This window comes from Myotis yumanensis, unplaced genomic scaffold (assembly GCF_028538775.1).
Source record: "Myotis yumanensis isolate MYYU_CA2020_CCGP unplaced genomic scaffold, mMyoYum1.0.hap1 SCAF_3, whole genome shotgun sequence".
Lineage (NCBI taxonomy): Eukaryota > Metazoa > Chordata > Mammalia > Chiroptera > Vespertilionidae > Myotis > Myotis yumanensis.
In genome coordinates, this window is record NW_027223754.1 from 26,252,365 (window position 1) to 26,268,806 (window position 16,442).

At 46.6% G+C, this 16,442-nt stretch overlaps 1 protein-coding gene across 4 annotated transcripts in view; it reads left to right on the forward strand.

The window, feature by feature from the left end:
- Positions 1 to 6,508: 6,508 nt before the first annotated feature.
- The window catches only part of IKBKB (inhibitor of nuclear factor kappa B kinase subunit beta), a 52,686-nt gene continuing 42,752 nt past the window's right edge, over positions 6,509 to 16,442 (forward strand). For all 4 annotated transcript variants that reach the window (XM_070408471.1, XM_070408472.1, XM_070408473.1 and 1 more), the window contains exons 1-2: positions 6,509 to 6,646; positions 7,316 to 7,438. In XM_070408471.1, the coding sequence (XP_070264572.1) occupies positions 7,334 to 7,438 (105 nt within the window). In that variant the 5' untranslated portion in view covers positions 6,509 to 6,646; positions 7,316 to 7,333. The remainder of the gene's footprint in view (positions 6,647 to 7,315; positions 7,439 to 16,442) is intronic.

Consider the following 16,442-nt stretch of genomic DNA (forward strand, 5'->3'; position numbering starts at 1 on the left):
CAGATACAGCCCCAACCCCTGAGGTTAGAAAGGGGTGGCCCAGAGATGGAGACCCAGTCTTGGTGATCTGGCAGCGCTAACAGTCACTCTGCAGAAAGGAGAAGTTGGGCTGGCAGGTAGGTGGGACTGTTATGGGGTAGGAGACTAAGTCATGAAAAAGTTACAGAATGTTACAATGTTATAGAGTAAAGGGTTACGGAATGTGTTGAGGGGGGGAATGAGACATGAGAAATTGAATGTGCTCGGAGGGAGAGGGGGGATGTATGAGTAAAAATTGCGTCAGGGTCAGTGGAAGAAGGATTGTTAGATTGTCTTAGAAAAACAATGTTTTATGATATGCTCCAGCCAGGTGTGACCCTGTTTAACCTTAATGGAATGCTTTGTAGTTAATTTTTCTTAACACAGTCTTGCTATAAAGAATCATACTGCACCCTTGGTCTCTGCCACATGCTCCGAATCTCCCAGAGGGGGAGATAGGTGCTGTGGTCAGCTGGCCAGCTTAATAAAAAGGCTTTCAAATTTAAATTCTGAGTCGGTGGTCTATCTCGTTGAGCCAACCCATAACAGGACAGACACCCCTGACAAGGGGAAGTGCTGAGAGCAGCCTGGGCTCAGGATGGATTTGGGTCTGACAGTTGAATTGCAACACAGCTCCGGGCCCTGAAGTAAAGTTCCCATCTCCGCTGGCTGTGTGGCCTTTTTCACCCTTCCTCCCTCTGGGCTGTGCACGGGCTCTCCCCCTTCCTCTCTGTTCCTCTTTCTTGGCATGGCCTCTGGAGGCTCATGATTAGCAGTCCTTCCCGCCCGGGCTAGCTCAGCCTCAGCCTGCGTTATTCTAGAGCCACTGACCTGGGCGGTCCCAGTCTGGTCCTCTCTGGTCTCTGACTCCTCTGACTCCTCAGCATGAAAAATCCAGCCCAGCCCAGCCCAGCCCAGCCCAGCAGTCTGGCCACACCTTCGGCATTCTCTAGAAATGATGGCTAAGAAGTTACATTAAAATGAGCCAAGCTACAAAACTATAGTGACTGTGGGTCAGTGGTTGCCAGGGGCTGTAGGGTGGAGGTTTGGGGGAGAAAGGAGGGAGCCGGGAAGGACTGTGTCAGAAGGTGGGGGAGGGGGGCTGATGACAAGGGTGCTGACTGGAGGGCACCTTTTGGAGTGATACAACCTATATGCAATTGTGAAACAGCTCATTAAACTGTACATTTAGAACTGGTAAATTTTATTTTGTGTAAGTTACACCTCTATAAACCTGATTTTTGAAAAATGACCAAAAATGAAGTGGAGACTTTACCTATGAATGTAAATCATCTGACATCCTCCGGTAATAAAATGAGTAGGGGTCTACAATTTTTTCCAAAAATCTCCCCTCCCATTTTGCCATTTTTTGCCCACTTTTCGGACCACCCACTCAGTCAGTGTCAGCTGACTCAGATGGGCAGTTAGTAATAGTATAGAAGTAGCAGAGAAGAAAACCAGAGTTATCTAGGAACAAAACTAGTCTGTTGCTTTTTCGAAAAAGGGAGGCATACATAATTCATATCAAATCACTATGGGTCCCTTCTTACCGAGAGTGGTGGCTGGGCAGGGACAGAGAAAGAACTTAGCATAGATAGCCTGTTTAGCTCAGAGCTTGCTTACGCAAAGGGGACGCCGTAAAGGGGTCACAGAGCCAGAAGGAGGTCACATCAGCCTGAGAAGAGCACCATGACAGCCAGTGAGTGGGGCCATCAGCAGGAAAATGGGTCTCAGCCTAAGGCACTGGGAATCAGAACGGGAGTTAGACTGCTGTGCTGGCCATCTCAGAGCCCCTGGCTGCAGGGTCTTACTGTGCAGTCATAATAATAATAATATTGTGGCCTGCACACATGTAGGTGATGCATGGACACTGGGGGATAGAATAGGCAGACAGGAAGCTACCAGTAGCGGGAGGGGCAACCAATAAACAATAGACTAATATTGTATTAAAATTAGTGAGGGCCTCTTTTCAGAGCTGCCATGAAGGTGCTCAGTAGCTTCCGAGGAAGGTATGGCTGCTTTGGGGTGAGGCCCTCTCTTCATCCAGCAACTAGCACCAGGCCTGGTAGCCACCAGCCCAACATTAGCCTGCATCAGGGCATTCATCTCTGAAGCAGTTTGTATCTTCTGGTCCTCAAACTGCAGGACAATGAGGTGACAGTCACAGATGATAAGATCAATGCCCTCATTACAGCAGCTGGTGTGAATGTTGAACCTTTCTGCCCAGGGTTGTTGCAAAAGCCCTGGTCAACGTCAACATTGGGAGCCTCATCTACAACTTAAGGGCTGGTGGCCCTGCCCAGCAAGAGACCCTGCCCCCTCCATTACTGAGGCCCTCAGTCGGGGGGAAGAGAGTGGAAGCCAAGAAAGAGGAATCTGAGGGGTTCGATGATGACAAGGGCTTTGGTCTTTTTAACTAGATCTTTTTGGTAACATGTTCAATAAAAAGCTGAACTCTTTACAAAAAAATTAGTAATAAGTGCTCTGAAGGACTAGAATAGAGTGTGGTGACAAAATGGCCAGTTGTGGTGGAGAGGAGGACTTAATTTAGAAAGGACGGTTAAGAAACATACCACCCACGTTTTACATCAAATTCCTGGAAACGTGAAAGCTCAGTGGGTTTGAGCCCATTTCCCTGGAGTCAGAAAGGACTGAGCGACATTCTGTATTATTGCAATTAAAAATAATAGCATAATAACTACTATTCAAAGAGGGCTTAATAAGTACCAGGCTCTGTACTAGGCACTTTATATATAATCTCACTTAAACCATATAACCATGAGGAATAGGTTTCATTAGCTCCCATTCTACAGATGAAAAAGCTGACACTCCGTAAGGTTCAGTAAATTGAGTTCCCAAAGCCAAGAAAATGCAGAGCCAGGATTAGAACCCACCTCTCTCAGACTCCAGAGAGGACATATAACCAAAGGCTAAAGAGTGCAGGTATCACCCATCTTTACATTGGCCAATCCACTCAGGAAATTTTTATTGAGCGCCAATGATATACCAGGCGCTGGGAGCGCGGCGGTGAACAAGATCTCTGCTACCGTGGAACAAAAGTAGCAGCGCAAAACTGAGGCGAGCGGAGAAATGTACCTGCCAGTGTATAAACACATAAACCTAGCACATACCCATGGTCTCCCTGCCACCACCACCAAGTAACGGAGGTGGGGGCGGGAGGGGGAAGGGGGCGGTTGCCCTTTAGTAACTTATTCCTCTTTCATTTGAATTTACTGGAATAAAATCATGTGTATGTAAACACAAAGGGAGAGTTCAAGCTATCATTCCTCCCCCAATCTATCATTCCTCCAGGGAGAGTGACTCAGGGCCCCAAATCCTCAGCTTTCAGTGTTTCACCCAAGGTTTGAGACACGATGGCCTGGCTGGCCCTCTGAAAGTTTCCTGATTCCTCTAAAGCAGCCGTTCTCAACCTGTGGGTCGCGACCCCTTTGGGGGTCGAATGACCCTTTCACAGGGGTCGCCTAACACCATGGGAAAACACATATATAATTACATATTGTTTTTGTGATTAATCCCTATGCTTTAATTATGTTCAATCTGTAATAATGAAAATACATCCTGCATATCAGATATTTACATTACGATTTATAATAGTGGCAAAATTACAGTGATGAAGTAGCAACGAAAATAATTTTATGGTTGGAGGTCACCACAACATGAGGAACTGTGTTAAAGGGTCTCGGCATTAGGAAGGTTGAGAACCACTGCTCTAAAGTTTCACCATGGATCCAGGTCTCATTCACAGAGACTTTTCTCCCTCCCTCTTTTGCAGCCGGCGATGCGCTGAGCCCTGAAGGGTCTGGGCCAAAGTTTATTCTCACCATAAGCCTCCGCAAGCCCACGCCCTGTCCCACCAACTCCTCTACCTTGGTCGGCAAACTTCGGCTCGCAAGCTACATGCGGCTCTTTGGGGCCCCTTGAGTGTGGCTCTTCCTAAGCCTTAGGAGTACCCTAATTAAGTTAAAAACAATGTACCTACCTATATAGTTTAAGTTTAAAAAATTTGGCTCTCAAAAGAAATTTCAATCGTTGTACTGTTGATATTTGGCTCTGTGGACTAATGAGTTTGCTGACCACTGGCCTAGAAGAAAGGAGGATTTCTGCAGATCTTCCAACTATAGTTCTCCAACGTTTCTGGCAGAAGGATTTTCGTTTGTGGAAGGAGCAGTTTGACTTGCAAAGTCTGCTCCCTGCAGGGGTGGGATAAAGTAAACTGGGGAGGATCATGAAAAAGTTGCTGAAGTCGCTGAACCAGAGCTGCCTCTGGGGGCTGGGGGACCGAGAAATCCTCCCGGATCATGAGTGGTCTGTTTTTTTGCCTTTCTATCTTTTAAGCTGGCTTCTCCTACTATGACTCATCTCTCAGAAAACAATCCTCTCCTCCCTCCAAGGCGCTCAGTGCCGCTTTGCCTGGATGCTATCAGTGAGAGAGCAGTGTTCTCAAATGAGGACACAAAAAAGACTAAGAGAAGAGATATCTTTGACTTACTCTGGGAAGAAGATTATATTTTAAAAAGAACCGCGTAGAAACCGTATCTTTATCACAAATACCCTGCTGCCTGCAGCTGTGGTAGAACTAATTCGCACAGGGTTTTTATTGCCTGGTCCTTATCTGGAATTCTCTGTGCTTCTTATGTCCCCAGTAAGATTCCAGGTGTCTCTGATGAGAGTGACACAGAGGTGCCCAGCCCTGTGTGAGGCACTCTGGCTGCTCAGTATTTCTTAATTATCCACTAGTCAGTGCGAAATAGCATGCGCTGCTTTAAAACAGAAAGAAAAAGAGATACTATTCTGCTCACATCTCCAGAGCAGGATAGAGACCAGATATAGACAGTGGACATGTCGTATCTGGAGGGAAAACAGGGCGTAAGCTGATAAATATCTGGGACATGATGAAACCCAGAAGCACCTTCCTGGGCCGTCATTAATTTTTAAAAATCTAGTAATATATGACTTATCAGAGAGATTTATGTTCTGTTGAAAACCAAGTTATGCTGAGCTGAGCCATGAGAACTCCTAAAGTACAGTGGCGCAGAGTATAAACCTTCAGCCTACCGGGTATCAGCGGATGTCTCTCTCAGTTTCAGGGACAGTGATTTTCAGAGGTGACAGGATGTCATACAGGAAATAGACTCTATAGAGAGCCTACCTCCTCTACATATAGGAGCTCAAGAAATATGTTTTATTTTTTTAAAAAACTTATTAAACAAACACTTATATTTACAACAATTTACTCATGCTCCTTTCTCTTCCTGCTTTGAGTGCTCTATTTAGCAGAGACCACAGGTAAATTGAGAAATTCTGAGCAGCCCAGGCTGCCTGGGGTGGCTCTGGGCTCCGCTGACCCCTCTGTTTGGGTTGACATCGCTCCTAAGAATTAATTAACTGCAGCCTCTGCACTCTGTTCAGGCCGCAGTGTCCTCTGCCATGACCTCATCCGTCCCTCACAACAACCCTGCTGGCGCCTGCCTTTCTGACTCGCCTGCCCTCCTCTATATCTTCCTGCTGCTCTTGGGCTGCAGCAGATGAAACCGCTGATCTTTGTTGCTGATGTTTCCACTGCTTTTGGCTTACAAAAATGACAACTGCATGCAATTCAACCTAATACAGCCGACATTTTAAAGAGGAGACAGGGGTGCTTGCACTGGTTAATTGGTCCCAGATCCTCCAAGGTCAAGGGCAGTAGCTGCTTCGAAATTCAGTTGACCTTCTGAACTTCTTAGTACGGTACTATGAACCAAATATTAAGATTTTTTCCCCCACTTTAAAAATTTTTCATTTTAAAAGAGTGAGGCGGGGCTGTCAGTTTTCAGGAGTCGCTGTGATTTATCATTCTTGATAAGGAGCCGAAGAACCCAGACCAGGGGAGCGCAGCCTGAGCCCAGCGGGCTTGCAAGTGGTGCAAACAGGCCCTAAGTCAACCCCCGGGGGCGTTGTCAACCCACTGGTTAGAAGCTAGGGAGCAGGGCCGACCTCACCCCGGAGGCGAGGAGGGGGGGTGGGGAACCCCAGCACCCCTGTCCTTGAGACCGCTCCAGTTCCAAGTCCTGCAGTGGTTCTCAACCTTCTGGCCCTTTAAATACAGTTCCTCATGTTGTGACCCAACCATAAAATTATTTTCGTTGCTACTTCATAACTGTAATGTTGCTACTGTTATGGATCATAATGTAAATATCTGATATGCAGGATGGTCTTAGGCGACCCCTGTGACAGGGTCGTTCGACCGCCAAAGGGGTCGCGACCCACAGGTTGAGAACAGCAACTCTGGCATTTTAGGGCTTATGTTAGGGCCGTTCTCTCTCCCGGAGCAGAGCCTGTGCAATTTTGGTTAGAATCGCCTAGAAGCCACACGCATCTATCCCGGAGCCACCGGAGCGCGAGGCCCCCGGTACCGCCCGGGTGGCGAACCAGCGGCGGCCCCTTTAAGGGCGGGCGGCGACCCACGTGACCCGTGACGCCAGAGCAGGAAGTGTTTGAGGAAGTGGCGCTCCGCTGGCCGATGTAAATCCCCGCATTTTAATGTCTTCGGGGTGGTCCCAGAGCCCCCGGTTTTTCCGCCCCGGCCCCCGCAGCCCCCGCCGCCCCCGCCCCGGGTCCCCGCCGACAGGTGAGTCATCGGGCGGGCGTGGGCCGCACGGTGCTGGGGCCCGGGACACCTGCCCACCCCTGGTCCCCTCTGCTCTGCCTGCACCTCCCGCCTCACTTGAGCCCCTGAAGACACTTGTGTGGAGTTTAGAAGTCGGGGTTCCGGGCGTGGAAGCCGGTCTGGGGTGCGGTTGGAGGGGGAGGCCCGGAGAGCAGCCCTCGCGGGCCGTTCCAGGGGCTGCTCCCAGGTGGGTGCTGCTCCCAGGTGGGTGGCTGCAGGGCAGCGCCGTGATTCACCAGGGCTGTGGGAAGACACACGTGACCGTGGGGAAACCCAGACGGATTCTGCCCCTGCCGCCTGGGGCCGAAGGGCAGGGCAGGGCGCCCCCCGCCCAGGTCCAGGCCGGGGATCCCTTTCCGAGGTCATGGGCTGTAGGGCATCGTCTCCTGTGCATGACCTGCCTCCCTGCTCGCTGACCCCAGGCTGAGGCGGGGGTGGGGGAAAGTGAGAAAGACAAAACTCTCTTCCCCAAACCAAAATACACGCCCAACTTGCACACACGTTGCAAACCAGCTCTGTTTCTTCTTCTCTTACCTGGAAAGGCTATGGTCTCTCTTACCTTCCCCACCTCCTTGAGTTCCATTCTTTCTGAACCATAACCTTTTGTCTCCCACCCCAAACTGCTTCCAGAGTTAGCCCCGCATCGGAATGAGCTGGTCACCTTCCCTGCCAACCCAGACATGTGGGGCCTGGGAAATGAAAGAGCGACTTGGGACCGGGGGATTCGGAAACGTCATCCGGTGGCACAATCAGGTAGGGGGGTTCCGTGCAGCGGGGAAGGGCCATGGGCAGGCCCCCCCACTGCCTGTACCCCACCGTGCGCCAGGTGGGTGCATGCTGCTCACCTTGGCCAAGGGCTTCTTGGGAGAGAGTGAGGAAGGGGCCCTGAGGATGGGGGTTTCAGGGCCGCTATGCCGACTCTGGGTTAGCGGTCTCCAAGCCTACTGACTACGCCACCTAAATAAATAGTAAAAGAATTTTAAGCTTTCAGCCTCAATTATATTTTAAATTATATGTCTATGCTAACGTTAAACTATCATATATTAAATATATTTTGTTCTAATAGATCCCATTATAAAACATACACATAGAAAAATTTAAAAGATGGGAATAATGAAATATTTTTGAGTTTTCTATCAGTGTTTGCAATACTTCACAGCATAACATACTCAGAGGCTCACGCAAGTGAGAATTATTGTTAAGGATCTGGGGATGAAAATCCGTATTTCAAACAATTTTTATAATTTTGAGTTATTTGGGCTGATTTCTTTTTAGATCTGATTAAAATTCATTGTTTTTCCTCCTTATATGTCTGACCTGAGTTTCCCACACTAGAAGTGTTAGTTCTTCCATTTTTCTATTCGCTTGTGCAGGTGTTACACGTACTGAAATTCTCTGTAGGAGCCTTTTTAAGCCACTCAACCACTTTATGAGAGTTGTTAAAAATTAGAGAATACAACTCATAATTATAACTAAGCGGAGCACATGTAACCTGCAGTTTCTCCCCATAGGCCCCTGTCCACCCCTGCCTGTGAAATGCCCTTTTCCTCAGGACACCTCGAGTACCAGAAGTGGCAAATGACTTTTTGACAAAAGATTGGAGGAGAGTGCCAGATAGTTAATATCAGAAAAGCTTAATTAATTAATTAATTAATTTTTTATTCCAGTTTTGGGTAACCCCTGCAGTGCATATACCCAATTTGGAGACCACTGCGCTAGGGAACTCTCACTCATCAAAAAGCTAAATTAGCTTCTTGATCCAAAATCTAGACCTAGCGAAGTCCTTGAAGGCACCTGCTTTTTAGTCAAAGGCTGCTAAGCCTTTTTTTCTTTTTTTAATCTTTACCCGAAGATATTTTTTCCAATGATTTCTAGAGAGAGAGTGGAAAGGAGGGAGGAGGGGGAGAGAGAGAGAAACATCAAAGTGAGAGAGACACATTGATTGGCTGCTTCCCGCTTGCACCCCTTCCTGGGCTGGGGAACCTGCAACCAAGGTTTGTACCTTGACCAGGAATTGAACCCTTCAGTCCACTGGCCGACACTCTGACCACTGAGAAAAACTGGCCTGGCCATGAGCACCCTTTTGGACTGAAGGGATGGCAGATTGCATACCACTTGCCAGGAGCCTGGCTGCAGCAAGTAGCGAGAGCCATCAAGTCTGCTGCCTAGCCAGTATCGTACTCTGCAAGACAGTAGCATTCTTTTTTTTTTTTAATTAATATATTTTATTGATTTTTTGCAGAGAAGAGGGGAGAAGGATGGAGAGTTAGAAACATCGATGAGAGAGAAACATCGATCAGTTGCCTCCTGCACACCCTCTACTGGGGATGTGCCCGCAACCTAGGTACATGCCCTTGACCGGAATCGAACCTGGGACCCTTCAGTCCGCAGGCCGACGCTCTATCCACTGAGCCAAACCGGTTAGGGCGACAGTAACATTCTTATACCCAACTGGTAAACCAGGGTTCTAGCAAAGCCTACCCCTGGCTGAGGGGGCCTCAGTAACACCACTGGCTCAAATTTATTCTGGCCAGAGTATAGCCAGGGGTCTAGCATTACAGCGGAAGAACCAGATCATTCTATAGCCCCATGTACCTGGGCTGGGCTGCTTCTAGACACGCTAGGGCTTTTGGAGTCTTGACTATGGCAAACATCTTACTGCAGCTGAACTAGAGACATCTTGGTTCCCTTCAAAAGAGTTTTGTTCAAATATACCACTTGGCTGTTATCTCCAGCTCAAAATGCCCTCCATCTGCTCTCTGGGTTTGGAAAGCTATTGTGAGATTAAATTTTATTTCGGGCTTCATATATATGGGCCTAAGAGAGTGTGTGTGTGTGTGTGTGTGTGTGTGTGTGTATTACTCTCATAGAATAACTATTTTCAAGTTCCTTTCCTTATTAAAAAAAAAAACCCTTAACTTGTTTTTTCCTTTAAAAAGCCAACAACCAAACTCCTCCTCATCCTGCTGTTTGTGGCCCCTCCGCAGTCTGGCCTCCCCCTGTCTTTCTAGCATTACCGCCCTTTGTTGGTTCCCAACAGGTTTGTTGGCTGAGCCCTCTCTGGGACAAATCTCCCTCTCCCGGACAGCTTTATATACATTCTACCCATTCCTCCGGGGTCAGCCCTAGACCATCTCTTCCATAAACCCATCATAGACTCCTTCATTCTGTGGGAATTTTGAATTCTTTCAGCTCTATTATTTGGCATGCCTCATATAATGCCTTTTTGTCTGTGTGTAGGAGTGTGTCTTGTGAAGGCTCTAAGTTCCTGGTCAGCCAGGGCTCTTTGTGGCTTTGGGTTTCTTTCACTTCCTCATTCCAACTATCTTTATGTTATATACTAGAGGCCCAGTGCACGAAATTTGTGCATGGCTAGGGTCCCTAGGCCTGGCCAGTGATCAGGGCTGATCTGTGGGGCGACTAGTGGGGCGATCTCGGGGGCCCCTGTGGGTACTGCCTTGGCTGGCCTGGGGCCTGTGGGCTGGGGGTAGCTCCTGCATTGAGCGTCTTCCCCCTGGTGGTCAGTGCATGTCATAGCGACCGGTCGTTCCACCAGTCGTTCCACCGTTCAGTTGATTTGCATATTAGGCTTTTATTATATAGGATGTATCAGGTAGACAAAATCATTCATTCAGTCCGTCCACAAATATTGTCTATGATGGATACAATGGTGACTAAAACCCGTTTGGTTTTTGATAAAGACTTTTTTGGAAAAGAGAACGAACCATTAATCAATAATTATAAGTGTAAGCTCCCAACTGTGATAAGTATCTCATGGGAGAGGGCCAAGTGCAGTGAGTCCTTATACTAGGCATCGGGGAAGGCTTTCCCAAGGAAGTGGCACCCAGCAGAGACTGAGGGGTTGACGAAGTTATTTGGGTAGAGAATGTGGAAGGAGAGTTCCAGGCAGAGGGAGCAGTCTGTTCAGAGCCCCTGTGGAGGGGTGGGTCATGGCAGGTAGGTGGGACTTATAGGCCAGTGTGACTGGAAAGAAGGATGACAGGGAAACAGGTGCCAGGGAGGCTGAAGTGTAGAAGGTGAGAGTCAGACTGCTGAGGAGGTTTTGCTGTGATTCAGAAAGCAACAGGAAGCTGTTGAAGGTGATCCACGCTGACTGCAGGGACAGATTGGAAGGGGCCCACGCAGTGGTGTGCTGGGAAATCAGCTGTCAAAAATAAAAAGCCCTGATTTCCGCAGAGTAACTAGCCCCATCATGGCTTATTTCAAGCCACTGACAGTTTGACAACCAGTTCTCACTGAATTCCTAAATATTTAGCAATCAGCTCTGAGGACCTGGTACCAGGACCCCTCTGGCACTACCCTGTCATGTGGGGATACCAGTTACGAGGTTTTTTGAGTAGTCCAGGTGAGAGACTGGACAGGGCTGATGGTGGTGGAGATGGAGAGAAGGGGGCAGATTTAAGAGCTATTTTAGGCGTAGAATTGATAAGACTTAGTGGTGCAATAGAAAGTGGAGGGAGGAGTTGAGTGTTCACAGATTCTTAGTGATTGCTTGCTGACGAGCCTGGCTCAGTCCAGGAAGTTCTGCACCATCCTCCTGGGTTCTTCCTCAGTTGGAGAAATCTGTAGAGCTGTGTTAGGTGCTTAGTGGGGGTTCTTAAATCAGTGTTCAGGATCAGAACATGAGCGTTGTGTTGTCTGCTGGATACCCCTCTGTTCAGGACCTTTTAAAGAATGCAGCTGGGCTAGGGTAAGGTTGATTTGCTTAACTCTAGTCAAGCGTAATGATTATACTTAACATAATCATGCATGTTTTCCTAATACTCTATGTGCTTTATCTTGTCTACAAAAGAGACTTTTTTTTTTTTATCACAAGAGACATTGCATAAAAGAACTTAAGCATTGGTATCCTCAGTCAGATAATTGATACCTAATAGTAGACCCATAATTTATTGAGAATCGACTACATGCCAGCATTGGGCAAGGTATTTTATTTTATTTTAGTTTTTAAAAAAATATATTTTTATTAATTCCAGTGCGGAACAGAGAGGGAGAAAGAGATAGAAACATCAACGATGAGCGAGAATCATTGATTGGCTGCCTCCTGCATGCCCCCTACTGGGGACTGAGCCCACAACCTTAGCATGTGCCCTGACCAGGAATCAAACTGTGACCTCCTATTTCATAGGTTGTCGCTCAACCACTGCGCTACATTGGCAGGCCTGGCTAGGTATTTTACATGCGTTATCTCCAGTCTGCACAATAAACCTAGAAGGAAGTACTATTGTCTTTAATTCCATTTTATAGCTGAGGAAACGGAACTATACCTGAGAGGCTAAGCCACTTACCCTAAGAGGCTAAGCTAGTAAGTGAAGGATTTGGAATCTGAACCTACCACTGTGACTGCTCTATAGTGGGGGAATCCAAGGTGGGGAAACCCCTAGGACATTATCAGTTCTCCACAATCAGTCTAAACCATTTCAAAGCAGTAAGGGAAAAAGGGAGGACAAAGTAGATGTCTTCCTTGTTTAACAGAGAACTCTAAAAAGATTATTCCCCAGTGAGGAAGGGCAGTGTAACAATGACCTCAGTCCTGTGTCCTTGAGTTTTTTTATTCCCTTACTGAGCATGGGCCTTGACAATCCTTGCTGCGTTGGTACTTACTCCCTTACATCTTCAGCCCAAGGGTCAGTACAGCCTAGATAGGCTGGTAATTTCAAAAAGATCTTTCTTAAAAACAAAAGAAGAGGAAAAGGCGAAGATCTGAGTGGCCTTAGACTGCAGCACCTGGTGGGAAAAAGGGGGGAAAAATACATGACTCATAGTCACACAACGTTGGGTTCAAATCCTGACAGCTTCATGACTTAGGGCCACAACTTCCTCCATGGATTTTTTTTTTAGTACATTTTATTTTTCCCATCACCATTTGTCTCCTCAGTGCCCTCTTTCCCCTTGGATTTTGAGGATGCTAAGATATTGTTCCCCTTGGCTCTGGGCCAGACATGGGCAGCTCTCTGGAAGCTCCTGGAAAAGTCCTAGGATGCCATACAAATATATTCTCTGTGCTTTGATGTGAAAGGGTCTGGAAGCACTGTCTTGGGTCCCAAATGATTCTTGTGTGAGGATAAAATGAGGCCATATATGCCTTGCCTATTACAAAGATATAAAAGGTAAGGTATTATTAAACATCCCTTCTTTGAATTAGTACTGACTTTTACTTGTCCCCTCACTGGATAAGACTAAGCTCATTTCAGCTTATCTGTGTGTTTGAAGTCTTAAAGACTTTTGTCAGTTCATTTAGAATTTATTGAACACTGACCTCAGCTCCATCACGAATCCATCAAGGGGAGAAAGGACATGACCTTGTCCTTAATGTGCTTATGCTCTAATTGAGGAGGGAAGACGAATACTTAGAAATATAAGCACCCAGTTGTGTGGAAATGATAATGGCTACTATTTATCAAGAGTGTTGTGTGCCAGCTGGTCTAGGTGCTCTATCCATATTGTTTTCTTGAATGCTCAGAGGAGAGCGAAGGCTTCTTGAGCAAATGGAACTTGAGCAGGATCTTGAAAGGAAATAGACTGTAGATAGTCTGATGGGAGAAGACAGGGCACTTCCGATGGGTAGAGCAACATGTACAAAGGGCTAGAGAAAGGAAATGATACCACTGTCATTTACTCAAGGCTCACTGTGTATCAGACCCTCCATCTCATTGTAACTGTCAGCACCGGAAGGGGTAGAGTCATTTCCATCTTGTGGATTAGGACCCAGAAGCTTAAGTAATAGGCTCAATGCCACACATTTACCAGGCGAAGGATGAGGGCGTTCCACCCTGACCTACTTCATCCCTGAGCCCTGTGGTGAGTGTGGAGGCTACTGTGTCCATTGGGTGTTTACACTGAATAGAGCGGGTTGAAGTCGGAGCTCTCTCAGCACTGACTGTTCGACACTGTTGAGTCAGGGGTAAAGATGCCGTCAGACCCTGGACCTTTGGACTGTCAGGCCTGACTTCTGTCACTAGGGTCTCTCAGGGCCCAGCTTTGCACCTCCTTTCTGAAACATTCCTTTTAGAGGGCAGAGCCTGAGAAGGAATGAGGAGGTTATTACCACTTGCCCCCTTGTGCTATAATGGCCTGTTGGATGGTGGCCATGGTAACAAGAGACTGGGCTTTCTGTGCTAAGGGTTGAATGTATGTTTTGGCTTCCTGTGAGTTTTCTCTGGTCATTAAAAGAAGGCTAACTTTGGGAAGCTGTGCCAGCTCCTATATAAACTAGTCTTTTTTTAAAAAATATATTTTATTGATTTTTTACAGAGAGGAAGGGAGAGAGATAGAGAGTTAGAAACATCGATGAGAGAGAAACATCGATTGGCTGCCTCCTGTACATCTCCTACTGGGGATGTGCCCGCAACCAAGGTACATGCCCTTGACCGGAATCGAACCTGGGACCTTTCAGTCCGCAGGCCGATGCTCTATCCACTGAGCCAAACCAGCTTCGGCTAAACTAGTCTTCCAGATTACTGCTGTGGCAACTTTTAAAAAAAATTTAATTTAATTAAAAAAATATATATTTCTTTATTGATTTCAGAGAGGAAGGGAGAGGGAGAGATAGAAACATCAATGATGAGAGAGAATCATTGATCAGCTGCCTCCTGCATGCCCCCCAGTGGGGATCGGGCCTGCAACCCAGGCATGTGCCCTTGGCCGGAATCAAACCCATGACCCTTCAGTCCACAGGCTGATGCTCTATCCACTGAGCCAAACCGGCTAGGGCTGCTGTGGCAACTTTTGATAGCTCTCAGAAGTCTGAGGATGTGTCTCTCCAACCCACTGCCTCCTGCCTTCTACACTTTATAATACACTCACATTTATACACACTTTTTATGTTTTCATGTACAAAAAGCAAAGAATCACAGAGACTCTTAGTGACCTTTGTAATGAACTTTATCCAACATAGATAACACTGTTGGCCCCTGTCTCCATTTCTCAAAATACAAACCAATTTTAAATTTTGTCCCAAATGAGGAATCCACTTACTGGAAGTTGGATAGTGAGATGGTTCCGGACAAAGTCTAGGATTCCACAGAACAGAGCTGAGACTAGGGGGTTCCAGGCCAAATAAAGAAACCATCCGCTGCTGTTTGAGTTTCACTGCTGGTGAAGAACAGACTCCCCAGGCCTTCAAAACCAGTAGTCATAGTCTGTTTCTGTACTGTTTCATCGAATTCTGCTTTCTAGACCAGGTATATTTTAAGCAGCAGAAAGTCAGTGTTTGGGTTTGTAGTTCAAGTGAAACATTACTCACAGAAAAACCGGAATGTTTTAGAATATTTCCAGAGGGCCACTGTGTAAAAACAGTTGGTGTGTCTGTAACTGTATGGGACATCCCCAGGCCTAGGAAGTTAGGATTTCCCCTATAACCTTAGGACTAAGCTGAATTGTCCACAAATAGACAGTCAGTTTTGGTCTCCACACCCTGTTTTTCCAGTGTTCATATTACTAAATTTACTCTTTAGTTTGAGTTTGAATATTGAGGCCAATATAAAATCTTCCATCTTTGGTATTAATCTTTAAGTATCAAAATCTATTTCTGGAGTCTGGGTTGGGCCAGGTGACAGGTGTGTTAGGTTCAGTGTTTGTGTTGAGCAGAAGACTACAATTCTCTACAGTTATCCAATGTATAGATAGAGTACCTAAACTATTATCTAAGTCACTTAATAAATCTACCTTTTGGGATTGATTAATCTTCATTTTTATGAAGGAAGCATGCTGTTTGTGGTAGGTAGAATAATGGCCTATACCAAAGATATCTATGTCCTAATATACTGAACCTGTGAGTATATGTGGTTACATGCCAAAGGGGAATTAAGATTGTCGATGCAATTAAAGTTGCCAGGCAGTTGGCTTTAAATGGGAAGGTTCTCCTGGATTGGATGAGGCGGGCAGGAGAGCCAGTGTCTGAGTGATGCAATGTGACAGAGACTCAACCGGCCGTGGTTGGCTTTGAGGATGGAGGGAGATGCCCTGAGCCACAGAACACAGGCACCTTCCATCTAGAAGCTCTAAAAGGCAAGGAAGCACATTCTCCCCAGAACCTCCAGAAAGGAACATGGCCCTGCTGACATTTTGATTTTGGTCCAGTGAGGCCTGCGCTAGACTTCTGACCTCCAGAACTTTAAGGGAACAAATTTGTGTTGTTTTAAGCCACTAAGTTTGTGGCAGCTATAGAAAACTAACACACTCTTCTGTGAATTGAAGTTAAAATAGATGCACATTTTATATTTTTAATATATTTTTATTGATTTCAGAGAGAAAGGGAGAGGGAGAAGGAAAAGGAGAGAGAGAGAGAGAGAGAGAGAGAGAGAGAGAGAGGAGAAAGAAAGAGAGAAATCAACCAAAGGACTTGTGTGCATGCATATAAGCATAACCAATGGACACAGACAACAGGAGGTGAGGGTGAGGGCAGGATTGGGGGGTGGTGGTGGGGGCAATGGGGGGATATGGACACATATGTAATACCTTAATCAATAAAGAAAAAAAGAAAGAAAGAGAGAAACATCAATGATGAGAGAGAATCATTGTTCAGCTGCCTCCGGCACGTCCCCTACTGGGCATTGAGCAACCTGGGCATGGCCCTGACTGGGAATTGAACCATGACCTCCTGGTTCATAGGTCGATGCTCAACCACTGAGCAACACTGGCCTGGAAAATAGGTGCACATTTAAAATATCTTGGTTTAAACTCTCAGAGTCATTCTGAGGTAACAAGCCATGTGTGTCTTCTGCTGAACTGTTGC